General features: G+C 39.0%; 1 protein-coding gene across 8 annotated transcripts in view; it reads right to left on the bottom strand.

Annotated features, from left to right (window-relative positions):
- The window catches only part of OGFOD3 (2-oxoglutarate and iron dependent oxygenase domain containing 3), a 96060-nt gene that overhangs the window by 56415 nt on the left and 22341 nt on the right, over positions 1-17304 (bottom strand). For 5 of the 8 annotated variants that reach the window (XM_034789374.1, XM_034789371.1, XM_034789377.1 and 2 more), the window contains exons 5-7: positions 12298-12354; positions 7098-7162; positions 6417-6473 (exon numbers count right to left, since the gene is read on the bottom strand). In XM_034789374.1, the coding sequence (XP_034645265.1) occupies positions 6417-6473; positions 7098-7162; positions 12298-12354 (179 nt within the window). The remainder of the gene's footprint in view (positions 1-6416; positions 6474-7097; positions 7163-12297; positions 12355-17304) is intronic. The other 3 variants (XM_034789378.1, XM_034789372.1, XM_034789375.1) reach the window with 1 other exon arrangement.

The raw sequence follows: 17304 nt of genomic DNA, 5'->3' as shown, positions 1-17304 counted from the left end.
CATTTTGCTTCACCATGAATTGAGAGCGCTAATGCTTTGTAGGAACCATCACTAGAATGATAAACAACAGGGGAGGGGTAGCAGCCACAAAGGCAAAGAAAAAACAATCTATCCCCTGGGTTTGATGCTGGTGGGCCCGACCCAGCTGACTGCTACAAAGGTTACTATAAAAGTTTATTTCCTTTTCCTAAGCTTAATTTCCTGCTGAGTAAAAAAACCAGCACATCCTTCAAGAAACAGAAATCTGCTTCCTGTTTATCAAAACCATCCCAAATTTTCTAGCTCATCTTGAACAAGTCTTCTTCCTCTTCCCTCCCAAAGATAACAAATAGGGCCAAATTCTGGAGTTCAAGTTAATGCAGAATTTGCATCACTAGTTTCATGTCTTTGTGAGCCATCGTCTGGGCTTGTGTTATTCTGAAAAAAATTTAAAGCAATCAACTCATTCTTTTTTAAAAAATCAGGACCATCTGCAGTGACTATTTTCATTGAATATGTGAAGATAGTCTTTACGCAGATTTATTAAATGTGCATGAAACACTAACCGCCCCATTGAGTGGACATCAGGTCCAAGGATTCATGGGCTTAGATTTCTCCAAGAAACACAAAAAACTGGCCCAACAGAAGATGATCTGTGTTTTAATAATTGTCTAGCACTTATCCTCAAACCTGGAAAATTTAGTTTAAAATGCTTAAGGGATATAATCTGCTAAACAGATCTCAGAAGGAGTGTTCTAATAAAAAGCTTTAGATGAAGCAAAGTAAATGTGGTCAGAAAAGGAAAGCAGCTCTTTTTTTTTTTTTTTTTAAATCTGCAGACTGTTATAAACAGAGCATCTAGCAGCTGATTTCCCATAATATGGATAGAAAAATGAAATTTAACGAAGTAAATTAACTAAATTACCAGAATTACATTAACTGATTTCACAGTTGTTCTGTTGCTTATTAACACCGAGAGTTACATAGAAGTATCAGTTAATAAACAAGCCTATTAAAGCTCCTTGTACAGGAAATCAATGTATTTCTACCTAAAAGGAAGTCCCACTCATGCTCTGCATCAAGATGAACCACATGTAGCAGCTTAATTTGCCGTTTATATTATTGCTTCACACATCTGACTTCAAAGAGATATAGTGGTGTGTCAGAGACTGGGTCTATAACACCACCTCATTTCCCCACCACCACACACATACACGAGACCAGCATTACAGGTAAAGGACACTCACCATTTAAGTTACAGGCATAGCAGAATGAGCAGAAGGGTTAAATTTATTATAATAAAAGTTGAAAAATATGGGGGGGCTGCAAAGTCATGAACAAAATAGTAAATAAGTCTCACAGTGGGAACAGGACACAATCTCCCAGTCTATTCTAGCCTCCCTCTCAGATTCAGCTGTATGGACAGTGGGAAGTACAAGTTATTTTTTAGGGTCTGATCCAACACCCATTGAAGTTAACAAGGATCTTTCCATTGACTTTGCTGAGCTTTGGATCAAGCCTTTAAAACCACAAGCAAACACGACAATGAACAAGTACTTCTCAAAACAGTTCAGTGCGAACACAGGGCCCCATCCAGCAGTCTTTACTCATGTGAGAATCCTTCTAATTGATACAGGATGACCCCCACCCCGAGCAAGGGTGGTAGGGATGGGCCCTAAATGGAAAGGAAATATTAGAGAATGAAGAAACTTCTAAATACACTCATATACACAGACCATGAAAAAAATTTAAAGCACTATCCCCAAAGTTCAGAGCTAAGGCTGAACTGTAGGTCACATATTAGGGACTAAGCCTCGCTCACCTGGACTTCAGTAGAAGCTCTTCACAGAGAGGGTCTTTGGTTATGCATATGCTGCAGCAGCAGCACACAGGTTACATACAAGAGTGGATTATGCACTGTTTCAAGAATCCTAAAATACCTGGCAGTGGTGCTGGAACTAGGGGTGCTGCCGCACCCCCTGGCTTGAAGTAGTAATAACAAACACCAAATACATGATCTCCATCATCAGCAAGCCCACAATAAAAATTGTTTGAGCACCCCAATACCTGGATATTGTATGGCGACACACAGAGTGACAGCCCAACTCTGTAACTTTGCACTCCCTAGTGTTGTTTTTAAACAGCGTGTGTTGCCAGAGCAATAAAATTGCATTAACAATCTTCATCTGATATATTTTCTTTCACAATAACGTAGTCCAATATATTTTAGATTACTGAGAGCTACTGAATAAAAGGAACTATATATACACAGTACATACACCCAGAGAAACAATTATATAATACAAAACAGCAAGTAACCCAGTTACAGAGCAGCAGCAGGAGAAAATTAAAAGGTAGGCTAAGGGGAACAAAAGATGTGTTTCCTTGTGGTAAGTACAATGAGATGGAGAGCTGATAAGGCAGAGAGATTCTGGAAACATATTTCAAAGAGCAAGTCCCTATGTCTCCTTCTGCCCATGTGTACTTTGAGGGGGTCTGAGAATGTACTTTGCAAGTTACGATATGTGCTAGATGAGGACAAAAGCATCCCTAAACCTACAAACAGGAAATTCAGAGATAAGTGAGAGCACAAACGTTAATTTTAAACTTAGTTTGTGTTTAATATGTACTTCCCATAAACATGGGACCAGTCCAAAAATCTGTAAAGATGTGAATCCTTATAACATTTAATTAATAGGTCAGGATTTCTAAGCTTGTCAAGCTGTTGCAATCCAGAATAAGGTATGCTACATATTGGGAAATCTAAGAAGCCTACTTTGTGCTCCCAGAAAAAAAAAAAAAAAGGCAACAGGCTGCATGTTTATTTTATATGATTTGAATGCCCTGCATCATTATATTAAAGTGAAGTAAATATGATGGAGATCTCACTTTGTACGTAATACTGGAGGACAAAAGAATCCATCTATGGGGCTCATATCCTAGGACAGGACATCTATGCAGAGCAGGCAGCATGTTTTGCTGAGTGCTTTAAACAGCCCCAGGTCTCCCCTCCTCCCCTACATATACACTACATTCAGGAAGCCTCCATCATCTATCCACAGCAGGTTGGTGAAGATGCAGTTACAGGACAGCAACATTCTGATCTTCTTACCACAAAAACAATCTTCTAGTCACTTTCTCACTTTGTGATAGTAAATTAACTTTTTGTGTCCTGGAATCAATTGTCTACCCAAGTGCCATGAATCTGAGATATCCCCTTTTACAGATGGAGATGTTCTCTACAGTCATACAAATGCCACTTCTCTGGATATACATTACGCAAACAAAGGAAATTAAAGTAATTTATCCAGAAGCTAGCACATCACTTTAATCAATCTACTTTATACGCTGGTTTTAAAATCATTCTGCTTAGCCTAAAATCTTTCCATTACAATCAACTTCCCAGGCCTCAAACTTGGCCTTCAAACTTTGCAACATGTATCAAACCCATACTAAAATCTTTTGCTCCTGTTCCCCTTGCTGCCATTCCAGGTAGTTTCTATTCATGTTACCTACAAAATCCTTTGAGACTCTAGAGAGCCTTTTCTATCTACAACCATACTATATTGCAGCTCTATTTAAAAAACTCTTGTCCATGCAAACAAATCCTTGAATTTTCCAAAATGAAAATCATTGTATCTTGCCCCTACTTCATCATTGCAATTGCTCAGGATGTATTCCCACTTTGATCGGACACAATGGAAATAGCTTTGCTAGCACAGATGAGCGTGAAACCAAGTCAATAGTAGAAAGAAAAGTATAAAGCTCCCCATAAATTCTGTTAACAGCAACTCTGTGTACTTTCACATAACGAGTCATGGATGATGCTGAAATACATATGACAAATTTAGGGACGAACAGGACAAACTTAGGGAAGAAAAGCGTTGTGGCACAGTTACAGGAAAGGGGGTAGTGAAATCTACTCTGTACTAAATTAGAGGAACAATGGGGCATAATACTTTGTCAGAAGAGAAATGGGAAAAACCAATAGCGAGGCTAGAATCTAAGAAAAAAAGACTTCAAATTAACCCCCTTCGTAAGTTTGGAGCCTATAGCACTGGCATCATGGAGAAGTATGTACAGAAGGCCTCTTCGCATCGAACTGAATGCTGGAAGAGGGAAATAAAAATAGCTGACATGAAGATTTTTCATCTTGTTGCTGTTTGGACACTCACAAGGGCTGGAGCTAAGACATGACAATGGGCAAGGTAATAAATACTCTTTGGCTTTCACTCAATTCTTTGCACATCTACACTCTGACAAGTTTTTAAAACACACAAGCCTTGAAGGTGTAATTTTCTTCTAATGCCACAGACAGGGAGCAGCTTTTAAACCAAGGATTCATATTCCAAGGTCTCCATTCTGGATAAAGATACAGACAAAGGGTCAAACAAGAAGAATTACTATCTTGGGAGCTAGAGGATAAAGCATGAGGGCACAGAAATTATAATTCATTCTGAAGCAGCAGCTATTTTAACACAGCTAATTTAGAAATCAGCCTTCTGGCTCAGAATGTCTGCTCTTCTTTGTTATTGTTGTCATCAGTAACACTCAGATGTGCATTTTATTTAGTTAGTGCTCTCCAGAGTGTATTTTTAAACAGACCTGGACAGGTAAATGGAAGTAATAAAGATAAATGCTCCTCAAGATGGCATACAACAATCCATTAACGATATATGCTACTGGAGTCATGGTTAAAGAGGAACAAAAGCATTTAATAATTTTTGTTTGTGACTTGTCTCTAGCAGGTTGAAACATTCTCTATACCGACTAAGGAGTCCATAATCACTAGCCACTGCTTTAATCCCCAAGTGGGAGGGGCAGAAATGTGAAGTACTTATACAATTCTTATAAATTCCGGTTTGTTTGGAATAGGGAAATACATAAAAAGAAACCACATAAATTAATCAGGTTATTTCTACAGGCTGGGAAGGAAAAAGAGAGAATTATGGTTATTTCTAAATTCTACTAATATGGTGACAGGGGTTGGGAGGTATATACATAGATAGGATTAGTTAAAATCTAAAATAGTTTTCATGTATAAAAACATGTATAGCTCATCTATAAGATGATAGTATCTAGAAAGGCCAAGTTAGACAAAGATTAGCCATTTAAAGTGGTCAAGTTAAACCAGACAAAACTACCAGAATAATACAACTCCAATCCAACTCCAACAGACAATTCATTCACAAGGCAAAACAAACTTTGATCAGCATCCATAGGAACTTAATGACAGAGCTGTACAAATAATTATTTTTTTTCCCATACAGACAGTGAAATATATATATATTTTAAAGTTTGTCTTGAGTCAAACACAATGTTTTGTTCAATCCAAAATAAAACATTTCACTTCCATTTCAAGTATTTCTTTAGGTGAATTTTTTTTTAAATAAAACAATGAATTTTTTAAACAAAGTCATTGCGAATTCAAAAACTGAAAATGTTTCATTTCAAAAATGTCAAAACTAAATGTTTTTTGGGCAATTTTTCATTTATTCGACGTAACAATTTGGTGAACCCACAACAAATTTGCAAAGTGCTACAGTCGATCCAAATCTGCATTTTTCTGCAAAATAGTTTCACCTGAAAAAAAAAAAAAAATTAATCCAGCTCTACTTAACAATAATACTTTAGCCACTAGAGGGAGCTCATATTCTTCCATATACCGAGAGTTACAAGGTAAAATTAAATAAATTTGGAATACAAAATTTTCAAACCAAGTCTGCTCTGCAGTTCATGTCAAGATATAAAGTTACATAGAATTCCATGAAAATCAGAATGTATTTACTATGTCCATTCAGCAAAGAAGTAATAAGGCTTGTTCCTAAATGTTGGCTATACATGTCTTCAGAGACAGGAAACTTATTAAAACATGCTGTGCACGTCACGTCAGTGAGTCAATCTGTATAAAAGATTAAACACCACCACCACAAGCCATGTTCCATTACAGCAAAATTCCATATTCTGGCCTTGTAAAAAAGAGTGTTACTTTTCTAGCCAGACAACCAGAACACTCAAGAGCCTTTTCCCCTTTAACTATTTTAATATCTTGACCTACCCTCTCATCATCATTATTTGAAGCTCTGTCCCTAACAATACAACAGGACAGGACTCCCTTCAGTTTTTATTACAATATATATCCTAAAACACTCACGAAACAGGGCCTAGAGCTAAAATGCATTAGACCTCCATCAATGTGCCTTAGTGCTCTCTCTCTAGCCTCTGGATTCAGGTAGAGCACCTTCCTTTCTGGTTGCATTAGTAGATCAGATAGATGGGCCTATCTGGGACAGGAGTTTTTCAGTGTTAGCATGGGAGAGGTAGGAAATCTTGTGGGATTGAGAACATTCTGTTAACATGGCATCTCAAAGGGGCAACTCAGGAAAAAAAATGAAGTTATATTTTTGGTTCATTCTCCAATTACTGAATGATTTTACCGGTATAACTGGAAATCCTCTTCTGTAAAGACTTCTTGAATTTTATCCCCAAAGTATCTACAAAAACAAGAGAGAGTCTAAGAAGAGGGATTATGAACCCGATTGTTTGACATTACCAATCTGCATTTTCTCACCTCCCATCTATGCTTCATCCTTTTCCACAAATAATCAATAAATTAAACTTGATACAAAAGCCCCACAAACCTTCCCACTGTTTGAATTTGATGATTTAAAGAGATGCACAGCTCCCAAAGTGTTGTTCTAAGATGTTACTAAAATAAAAAGGGACCCAAACTCAATAAATATTGATAGGATTTACGAGGCAAAGAAAATATCCCTTAAAATAAGAATGTGGATTTCCCACTTTTAAAAGGTTGGTGCAAAACCCTGTGTTTCTTCTACTATTGATATAGCTATGGACTTTGAACTGCACAAAAGTCATTTGTTATCCAGTATTACACAAAGGTAAATCTTACAACTGAAATTACTAATAGCTTCCTAAGAGCCCAGTTCAATAACAATTATGTCAGATTTAGTGCCACACAAGCTTTTACAGGGTCCAAGAAACTACTGACAATCTATCAAATCCCTAATACATGAGTCCTTATGCACTGTTAGAAGGTAGAACACCCAAGCTGTAGGAGGCTAAAGGAGAGAGAGTAAATCATTGTCCCACTTTACCTGTACAGATTAACAAAATGCTTCCCCACTGAAAGAGCTCCAGAATGCAAATCCAAGATTGAAGCCTGGGAAAGGAGACAGAAGTAAAAGGGTGGAAAAAAAACAAACTGATAAGCATGGAAAAGCTTATGCCATTATTTTAAATCATCTTTCTAACAAACTACCCTAACTGAATGCTGTTTCCCTTACTCTTCAAACAGAATTATCTGTTCCCCAACAGTCATATATACAATGTTAACAGCCAGTGATGAGCTGCCAAAATCTTAACAACCAGTTCCCTAGAAAAAGTTCTGATTTAAGGGATGTGCCACAGTATGTATTTTTTGTACCTTTCTCCATAAGTGGTGGCAATGCATTGAGAGTCATACTTAATAATAATAAAAAAAACATTTTTACATGTTTATTACAATAGAAACAAAGTATTGCTTTATTACACAAATTTAAAATACACTTGAAAAGAAGAAAATATAAAGAAGAGATGTATGAGTAAGCAAACGATAATATTTAAGAATGAAATGCCTATTCTTGTATTTTAAAATATTACATGTGAACTACTTAAGTTATTAAAAAAGAAAAGTGTAATATATTCATGTTGAAGTATACAGTGCAACAACAAAACATTTTAAAGAATATTTAAGTACATTATTTATTACTAATTAGGTAGTAATTTCCAAATGGCTTCTTGATCTTCTCCATAATCTTTGATGTTGGATACACGAACTCTGGTATCTAATGCGGATCGATGACTTTTCATCCATGATTTAACATATGGTATTGGGTTCCAAGAACTTAGGGGTTTTCCCAACAAATCGATGGTCATAAAGCTTGAAATATGTTTAATTGTTAAATTCGCCCTTTTATCACTACAAATAATATTCATCAACGAAAAAGCTCTTTCTGCTTCTGCAGAACTAATTGCAATTGTGTTCATAATTTGCTTTGCTTTCCTTATTGTTTCTGGATCAGGAAGATTTTTTGATTGAATGTTATTCTCTACACAGTCACGAAAATCATTTAAATCGACTACAAATGTTATGAATTTAATTCATGCACTTTTTCTTCTCCTGATTTCCAAGGTAACTTGACTTCTTCAATATTCCATGAAGTTGGATCCATAACATTGAATAATTCAACTATTTTAGGTGTATTACGAGAATGACCTAAATTATCTTCTTTATATTTAATGTGATTTTCGTTTAATAATCTTGCCTTCATTTTTTCAATAATACACTATTACTTTGTCTCGTGGCAGTGATTTAAACCTTACATTATCTTCAAACTCTATGCACTTGAAAGCATCACTTTCTATCATTTCACTAATTTTATTTTCGTGTATACCAAAACTATCTTTTAATTGTATGAAAAAATCAATCATTCGTTTGATTAGCTTATCTGCCTTTGTTAAACTCAATTGTCTCGCTTGCAATGCATTTGATAATAATGCAAGTTCATCCAAAATGTCAATCATTAATGCCAAGTCTTTTAAAAATTCTTTGTTTTTCATTCTTTTTTCCATGCCAGAAAATTTCTTATTTTTGGAAAAGTAAATATAAAGAGCTGGATAAGCTCTCCAGACCGCTTTGACAGCTGTAAGGCTACAAGAAGCCCATCGTGGACCAAAAACACGGTCTATTTTGATGATTTCAGAAACTTGTTTAACTTCAAAATGACTTTTATTTGACTGATGAAAAATTGCATAAATCTTGTTCAAAAAAATCTTGAAATGGCTTATTTCATTGATATCATTTACAGCATCATCTAAAAGCCAGTTGCAGCCAATGATTCAAACAATGCCAAATTATAATGTTTGGAAAATCTTGAATCAATCTTGGAGCAACTCCAGATTTCTGTTCAAGCCTGGTGCTCGCGCCATCAGAACAAAATCCGATAAATTTTTTCTTTAAATATTCTGTGTCAAATCCTGTATCAGTTAATGTATTTCTCAAAGCATTATAAATATTTTCTGCTTTTGCTGATTCTAATTCCACTAAATCGAGAAAAATTGTTGAAGAATCTTGTAATTCACATTTTATAAGAATTACAAGCACAGTTTTACTTGAAATTATAGAAGCTTCATCAATAATACAAATCTTTGAATTGTTTTCGATTATTTTACTAAAAATTTGTTTTCTTATCAATTCAGCAATATGTTCTACGATTCTGATGGCCGAAAATCGAGAATGTAGGCAGTTCCCTAAATCAGTTTCATTTTTAATTTGTAGCTCTACTTCATCCTCTGACATTGGTCAGTTTCTTTTTACTAAGCTGTAAACCAGGTTTAAATTTTTGCTGGTTATTGCAATATTTTTTTCAGTAAGTTTATCAATCACTGTAGTGAGAGGTTCTTTTTTAGATTCATTTAAAATATTTATAACTCTCAAATGAGAGCTTGATTCGAAATGTTTCTTCACTTTTTTTCTTAATGAAGCTTGCTGAACTTTTTTATCAGTTCCAGATGCTTTAATAGTACACTTTTGCCATTCCGAAGAAGCGTGTAAAGATTTTCCTCCAAGGACCCCCAAAAGTGACATCTTTGCACGTTGGGAACAGCCAAGTTTTTTGCCTTCAATTATCAAGCCATTATATTTCTTTAAAAAATATTGTGCCTCCTCGGAAGTCCAACAATCGGGTACTAAATTTTCACAATCATGTAAATCCTCTTCCAGTGTGGACACATTTTCAGATGATTCAACATTTAAGATATTTTCATTACCAAAATTATTGTCATCAGCGTTTTCAGTATTTAAATAATTATTTTCACTACTAGAACTACTGACTAATGATTTTGTCATTTTATTGGAAAACCAATCACTAATGCTTTTCTGGCATTTCACTATGAAGGGTAAATAATATTGAATAGAAAACTTTAATCTTCGAATAACAGTCCAGATAGTATTACACACCAAAATATCACATGCAATTTCCTAGAAACAAACAGACCGACTATGACTGGTCGTGTTGAAATGTATTGAAAACAGTTTAGCAAGTGCACGAACGAGGCAAGTGGGACTTCGATTAATTAACACAAGAAACAAGATGTTGTCTCTCTCTCTCTTTCTCAGCAGGATGAACTTTGGCAGTGAGGACATTTGACTCACATGCGCATATCAACATAACGAATGAGGCAAGGGCAACCCTGTTAATAAAATAATAAACTAGACCGGGGTGGGCAAACATTTTGGCCCGACGGCCACATCATCGGGTTGCAAAATTGTATCGGGGGCCGGCCGGGTAGGGAAGGCTGTGCCTCCCAAAACACTAGGGTGGGGATCGATTTAAGATACGCAAATTCAGCTACGTGAATAGCATAGGTGAATTCGACGGATCCGATCTGACTTACCCCGCTGTGAGGACGGTGACAAATCGACCGCCGCGGCTCCCCCGTCGACGGCGCTTACTCCTACCTGGGCTGGTGGAGTACGCGCGTCAATTCGGGGATCGTCGCATCCCAACGAGACACGATAATTCGATCCACGAGAGATCGATTTCTACCTGCCGATCCAGGCGGGTAGTGAAGAAAAGCCCTTAGACAGGCCTGGGGGCCTGTCTAGGTTATGGTTTCAGAGTAGCAGCCGTGTTAGTCTGTATCCGTAAAAAGAACAGGAGTACTTGTGGCACCTTAGAGACTAATATATTTATTTGAGCATAAGCTTTCGTGGGCTATAGCCCACTTCATCGGATGTCTAGGTTATGACAGCCTTCCTGAGCTGTCCCATAGTCCTGCGCCAAATGACTGTAGCGCTGCCCCCTGCCTCCCACTACACTAGGGCTTGCAAGGGGATCCTTGGAGCGCAAACTTATGGCTACCTTCTATAGTGCCTGGACCAAGGGAATCATCAACCCCTTCCCCCCCCCCCGCTCCTTGTCCCCTGATCACCCCCACCCTAACTGCCCCCCAGGATCCCAACCCCTACCCAACTCGCCCTGCTCCCTGTCCCCTGACCCCATCCACCACCACCCTGACAGACCCCCTGAACTCACACCTACCCAACCCGCCCGTTCCCCATCCCCTGACCGTCCCCCCAGAACCTCCGCCCTCTCCAACCACTCCCTACCCCTTATCCAACACCTCCTCCCAGCCCCAGCCCGGCCCCCTTACCATGCTGCTCAGGGCAGCGTGTAAGGATGCCGCGGCCCACTGGAGCTCACAGCCCCATCCCCTTACCATGCCGCTCAAAGCGGCAGGAGCTGCAGAGCTGCCCAGAGCGCTGGTGGTGCGGCACACTGGGGCTCTGCGAGAGGGGGGGAAACGGGGGAGGGGCCAATGGAGCCTCCCCAGCTGGGAGCTCAGGTGGGCCGGACAGGACAGTCCCACGGGCCGGATGTTGCCCGTGGACCGGAGTTTGCCCACCTACCCCTTTCACAACCGGTTCTACATCGGCTTCTAAATTTAACAACTGGTTCTTGCGAACCGGCTCCAGCTCACCACTGTTAACAGCTATTCTCTTGCAGGTCTTTCTAAGGCTCCTATCAATTTTGGTATCTAAATGAAAGAGAAGGCACTGGATTGGGACTCTAGAGATTTAAGTTCAAACCTGGTCTTGCCACAGACTTCTTGCACGATCTTGGGCAAGTCAGTTTCTCTGTGCCTCAAACCCTCATTTGAAAAACGGAGATACCTCCTCTTACTCACAGTGGCATTGAGAATATGAATTCATTAATGTTTGCGAGGCACTCAGATATCAGTGATATGAGCCATAAGTACCTAGACAGAGAAGCATTGGTATCTAGCCTCTCCATACCTTTTCTTCAGTTAAACCTTTTCTTTTCCCTCCCCCGAAAACAACAGCAAATTTTATTTCCCAGAAGCATCTTCTGCGCCTTACTCACATTGATAATATTGTACATTTAAGAAGAGAAAGTCTGTTTAAGACAGCAGTTATTGATGTGAAGCCAAAAAGCTAAATCCTACTAGAGCCAATGGTAACTATTGCATTTCTAACATTTTAGTTATTAAAAATAAAGACCTAGAAGGTAACTACAATTTTTCTCCCCAATCCTGAAAATTCAATCTATTTCCTCAGTCTGAGTCAAGCCATCAGAAACTCAAAACAGATGATGCAGTCTCCTCAACTGTTGCCATTCCACTAGTATCTCAGGAAAACGTTAAACAGCAGCTTCTAAGGTTAGACATTTTTAAATCACCAGGTCCAGATAACTTGCATCCAAGAGTTTTAAAAGAGATAGCTGAGGCGCTCACCGGACCATTAATGTTGATTTTCAAGAAGTCTTGGAGCACCGGGAAAGTTCGAGAAGACTGAAAGAAAGCCAATGTTGTGTCAATATTTTAAAAGGGTAAATGGGATGACCCAGATAATTACAGGCCTGTCAGTCTGACATGCATCCCAAACAAGGTAATGGGGCGGCTGACATGGTACTCGATTAATAAAGAATTAAAAAAGAGTAACATAATTAATGCCATTCAACATGGGTTTATAGAAAATAGTATCAAGTTAGTTTGACAGGATCTATTTTTTCGTTTGAGACTACAAGTTTGGTTGATAAATATTAATGATGACGTCATTTATTGAGACTTCTAAAAGGTACCTGACTTGGAACCACATGACATTTTGATTAAAAAATAGAATGATATAAAATTAACATGGCACACATTAAATGGATTAAAAGCTGACTAACTGATAAATCTCAAAATGTAATTATAAGCAAGGAATCACCATTTAATGGCTATGTTTCTAGTGGGGTCCTGGCAGGGATCGGTTCTTGGCCCTACACTATTTAGTATTTTTATCAATGACCTGGAAGAAAACAAATTCATCACTGATAATGGTTGCAGATGACATAAAAATTGGGGGAGTGGTAAATACTGAAGAGGACAAGTCACTGATGCAGCGTGATCTAGGTTGCTTGGTAAAACAGGTGCAAGTAAACAATGTGCGTTTTAATATGACTAAATATAAATGTACACATCTAAGAACGAAGAATGTAGGACATACTTACTAGATGGGGGACTCTATCCTGGAAAGCAGTGACTGAAAAAGATTTGCAAGTCATGGTGGATAATCAGCTGAACATAAGTTACCAGTGTGATGCTGTGGCCAAGAGGGCTAATGTAATCATAGGATTCATAAACCAGGAAATCTCGAGTAGCAGTAGAGAGGTTATTTTACCTCTATATTTGATACTGGTGTAACCAGTGCTGGAATAATGTGTCCAGTTCTGATGCCCACAATTCAAGAAGGATGTTAATAAATTGGAGAGGGTTCAGCAAAGAGCCACAAGAATGATTAAAGGATTAAAAAACATGCTTCATAATACTAGACTCAAAGAGCTTGATCTATTTAAGCGTAAAGAGAAGTTTAAAAAATGACTTGAACAGTCTATATGTATATGGGAAATAAAATATTTGATAATGGACTCTTCAGTCTAGCAGAGAAAGATATTACACTATCCAATGGCTGGGAGCTAAAGCTAGACAAAAATCGAACCGGAAATAAGATTTAAATTTTTTAACGGTGAGGATAATTAATCATTGGAACAACTTATCAAGGATCATTGTGGATTCTCCATTGGCAATTTTAAAATCAAGATTTACTTTTAAATCAGAATACATTTAGCTGAACCTGATTTAAAAACTGACTCAACTAATGTAATTTTCAGTGTAGGCAGGTGTCCAACTGGCAAGAGACAGTTAAATGAGAGGACATCCTTTGATGTGTACATGGAATCCTGCCCTTTTCAAAGAGATACATACATGGTCTCTTTGCTACCTGTTTGACAGGACCTGTGACCACTCAAGTTGTTTGGATAGGTCACAGGCAATGATGGTTTTCGGGGGAGGGATAGCTCAGTGGTTTGAGCATTGGCCTGCTAAACCCAGGGTTGTGAGTTCAATCCTTGAGGGGGCCATTTAGGGAACTGGGGTAAAAATCTGTCTGGGGATTGGTCCTGCTTTGAGCAGGGGGTTGGACTAGATGACCTCCTGAGATCTCTTCCAACCCTAATATTCTATGCTTCTATGGTCATACCACTAGGTGATCTGTCCATACACAATGCAAACTCCATCTTTCCAGCAGGATGTGTTCTAGTGCTCTGATGGCCCTTCTTCATTAGGCAAGAGTCCACATTTTTATCATTACATGTGATTTGAAGTAAAAAGATGCCATAGCTAGATGACCGGGCTCTCTAGTGGCAGCACAGGATATGGATATACAAGACTGATGACCAGTCTAAGCTAACAATGCAGCTGCAGGCTCACCTCCAGCCTCACGGCAAGGTTCTGCATCACTCACTCACCATTCCTCCTGGACCGTGCTTGGCAAGGACATTGCTAATAGCCACATGCAGCCTCTTTGCCAGAAAGCGTTGCTGCAACCAGGAGTCTTTGAATGCTCGGGGTTAAAATAGGGGAATCCCAATGGATTCTGCTTCAGCCCCCACAATGAGGAAATATCCCTCTTCCCCCATCCATCCATGTGTTTTCGTCAGTCTCTTAAAGTGCATACATTATCAAGCTATTAAAATGGACACGGCATGGAGTGCACAGACCCCTCCACCCTTGTAGCCCCCCAAAAGCATTTAAAGGACTAATGTAGACAAGTCATCCTACATCAAAAGTCAGCCAAGGAGAGCTCCTGTAATAAGCTTTACTCAAACCTCAGTGTAATAGTCTTATTGAAGACCTCAACTTCTGTGCAACAATCTAAGTTACAGCCAGAACTGTGGAGTTGCTACAGAAGCTCTGTAATGGTTGTAAGCTTTTTTATAGACAAGACCAGGAAATTCTATAACCCGGAATAGCAGGACACGTAGTTGAATAAGTAGGTTTAATTTAAAAAACTCCTTTGCTTCCCAACTTCAATTTACCTTGAGCAGTCATTCAAAATATCAATTTTCCTCTTGCTTCCTGAAGCAGCATGGGCTTGCAGCAATGCAGGGGATCCAAAACCATCAGTCCCGCTAATGAAAAGGCAGCGGATGGGCTCCCAAAAAAATGAAAGATATCCATAGCTGGGAATATAATGGCTGCAATATGAAGCCTGGAAAGGCAGATGGAGGAGACTGAAAAGAAGCAGGGAAGGGAATGAATAGCCCTCAGCACTGCCTTAGAGAGGGAAAAGAGACTGAATGCCAGAGGTGTATAAGGGCTCAATTATACATATACACAGGGCTTCTTTTTGTTCAATTGCTGTCCTGAAAAGAAGCTGAATCACAGCTATTTTCGCATAAAGCCATCTGAGAACATTAGGTGCTTATTGGCCTTTCAGTACCATTTTCTACACTTGGGAAGTTAGCTTGGAGGAAGACTATGGCAACACTACACCCAAACAAATCTCAGCGCTCTGATCCAGATACGCCACACCTCACTTCAGCTCAACACGCCCAGCATGAAAGCCTTGTAAAGCTTGTACAGAGATGGCAGAACGACTGCTAACACTTTCCACCCACCTTTTAAGAGTGATTGTAATAGAACAATTTCCCTTATGCCATTGCACAGAATTCCTGCTAGAAAGATTCTGGACTTCCCTTAAAAGAATGAAGCACAAATTTAGACGTCATCACACCCCCAACCCTTGTTAGTGGTTTCTTTCTCTATCATCCTCCTATTTGGGAGACAACATTGAACTGGGATTTGCAGGTGCTCAGCAACACTAATGACAAAAGGAACTCACTCCTCCCTTTAAAGCAGTGACAAAAGGGACATCTGACCCTTGCTTTGAACACTGTCTGCTAAACAGATGTCAACAAATAAATATTTGTCCTCTGCCTCAGCAATTCAGCTTTCTCCCCACACACACAAACCCTTTTTCCCCCTTTGATAAATGGTTATTTAAAAGTGGTTATCTGCAGGGCCGGCTACAGCATTTCTGCCGCCCCAAGCAAAAAAAAAAAAAAAAGCCGCAATCACGATCGGCAGCAATTGGAAAAAAAAAAAAAAAAGCCGCGATCGGCGGCAGCAGTTCCTAGAGCTTGTTAAGCTGGTGCCTGGAGCCGGCCCTGCTTATCTGAAGAGAAGCTGCATGGGCACAAGCTGCCCAAGAGGAAAAATAAAACAAAACAGACTCCGATTTTAGGTGAAGAGGTTGGTATTGCTCAGGACCTGCCTGATTTTCCGTATCTCCTCCACATCAACACTCCTATGTTTGTGTGTGAAAAGTAATGTCAGTTCTACAATCGCCAACTCTTTCTGAGCAGAACCAGACACGGCCAGGCCCAACTGTATGTAGTCGTGCTCAGTTCTCAAAACAAATTCCATATTTCAACCTCCACCTCAATTGAATCTTGAAAGAAGAGGTGCAAGAGATGAAGTGTCCATCCACTGTGCTGCCTAGGTCTTTTGCAGATTAGGTTCATCAGGTTCAATGCACATGAAGTCTAACTCATGTGGAAGTTCCCAGTCAGATTCCAGAGATCACAGGTTACCATAGTTAAACCAATATTTTGCCATGGTATCTGATGCACATTTGCATTGGATACAGATTTAATGCTTCTGGCTGATTAGATATTATAATTATAATTATACATGGGGGTGGTAATCTTACCAATTTAGCTGATTCTTGTGTTGGTTTAAATACTGCAGCACGGAATGGGCACTGCTAATGGGTATGTTTTAAAAACCAAAAGATAATTAAATACAATAAATCTGTAGTTTAGAACCCTTTCAACATTGTCCTTCTGCTTGGCTGGGTTATAAGATCTGCTGCAGAGCTATGGATTAGCTGCCTTTCTTATCCTAGCTTCTGCCTAAAGTTTAAAATTGGAAACATGTGATGCCTCAACATCCAAAACGTTTCTAAATACTCAGATACTCAAGCAACAGGCACTTCAAAAATGCATGGAACAATGACAATTGAAGAAAAAGCCCACATGGATATCCACATCTTAACGTCGTGTCACATGCAATTTCCATTAGCTTTTAACTGGGAAAAAGAAAGTCTTCATGTCATGAAAATCTTGCTTTGTTCCTTTAATCCTGCTACAATTCTGCAAGCTTTATAAGATGACTCATATCCTAACTGCTACGGCTGGGCTTTAATTCCTGCCAAAGGAAAGAAATAAGGTTCAAACGGTTCCTTGGAGGAATCTTAGAAACTGTACTAACAGCACTTTGTTGTGTGAGACCTTTGGTCAGGGACGCAAGTTAGCAGAAAGGCCAAGACGGGCCGCAAAAGGTGTAGGCAGGCAGGTATCAAGGAGAACCAATTTTAGCGCTTACAAAGAATTTAGAAAAAATGAGGAGTCCTTGTGG

This window comes from Trachemys scripta, chromosome 14 (genome assembly GCF_013100865.1).
Source record: "Trachemys scripta elegans isolate TJP31775 chromosome 14, CAS_Tse_1.0, whole genome shotgun sequence".
NCBI classification, from domain to species: Eukaryota; Metazoa; Chordata; order Testudines; family Emydidae; genus Trachemys; species Trachemys scripta.
The sequence above is the reverse complement of the archived record's forward strand: the minus strand, read 5'-3'. Positions and strand labels throughout refer to the sequence as shown.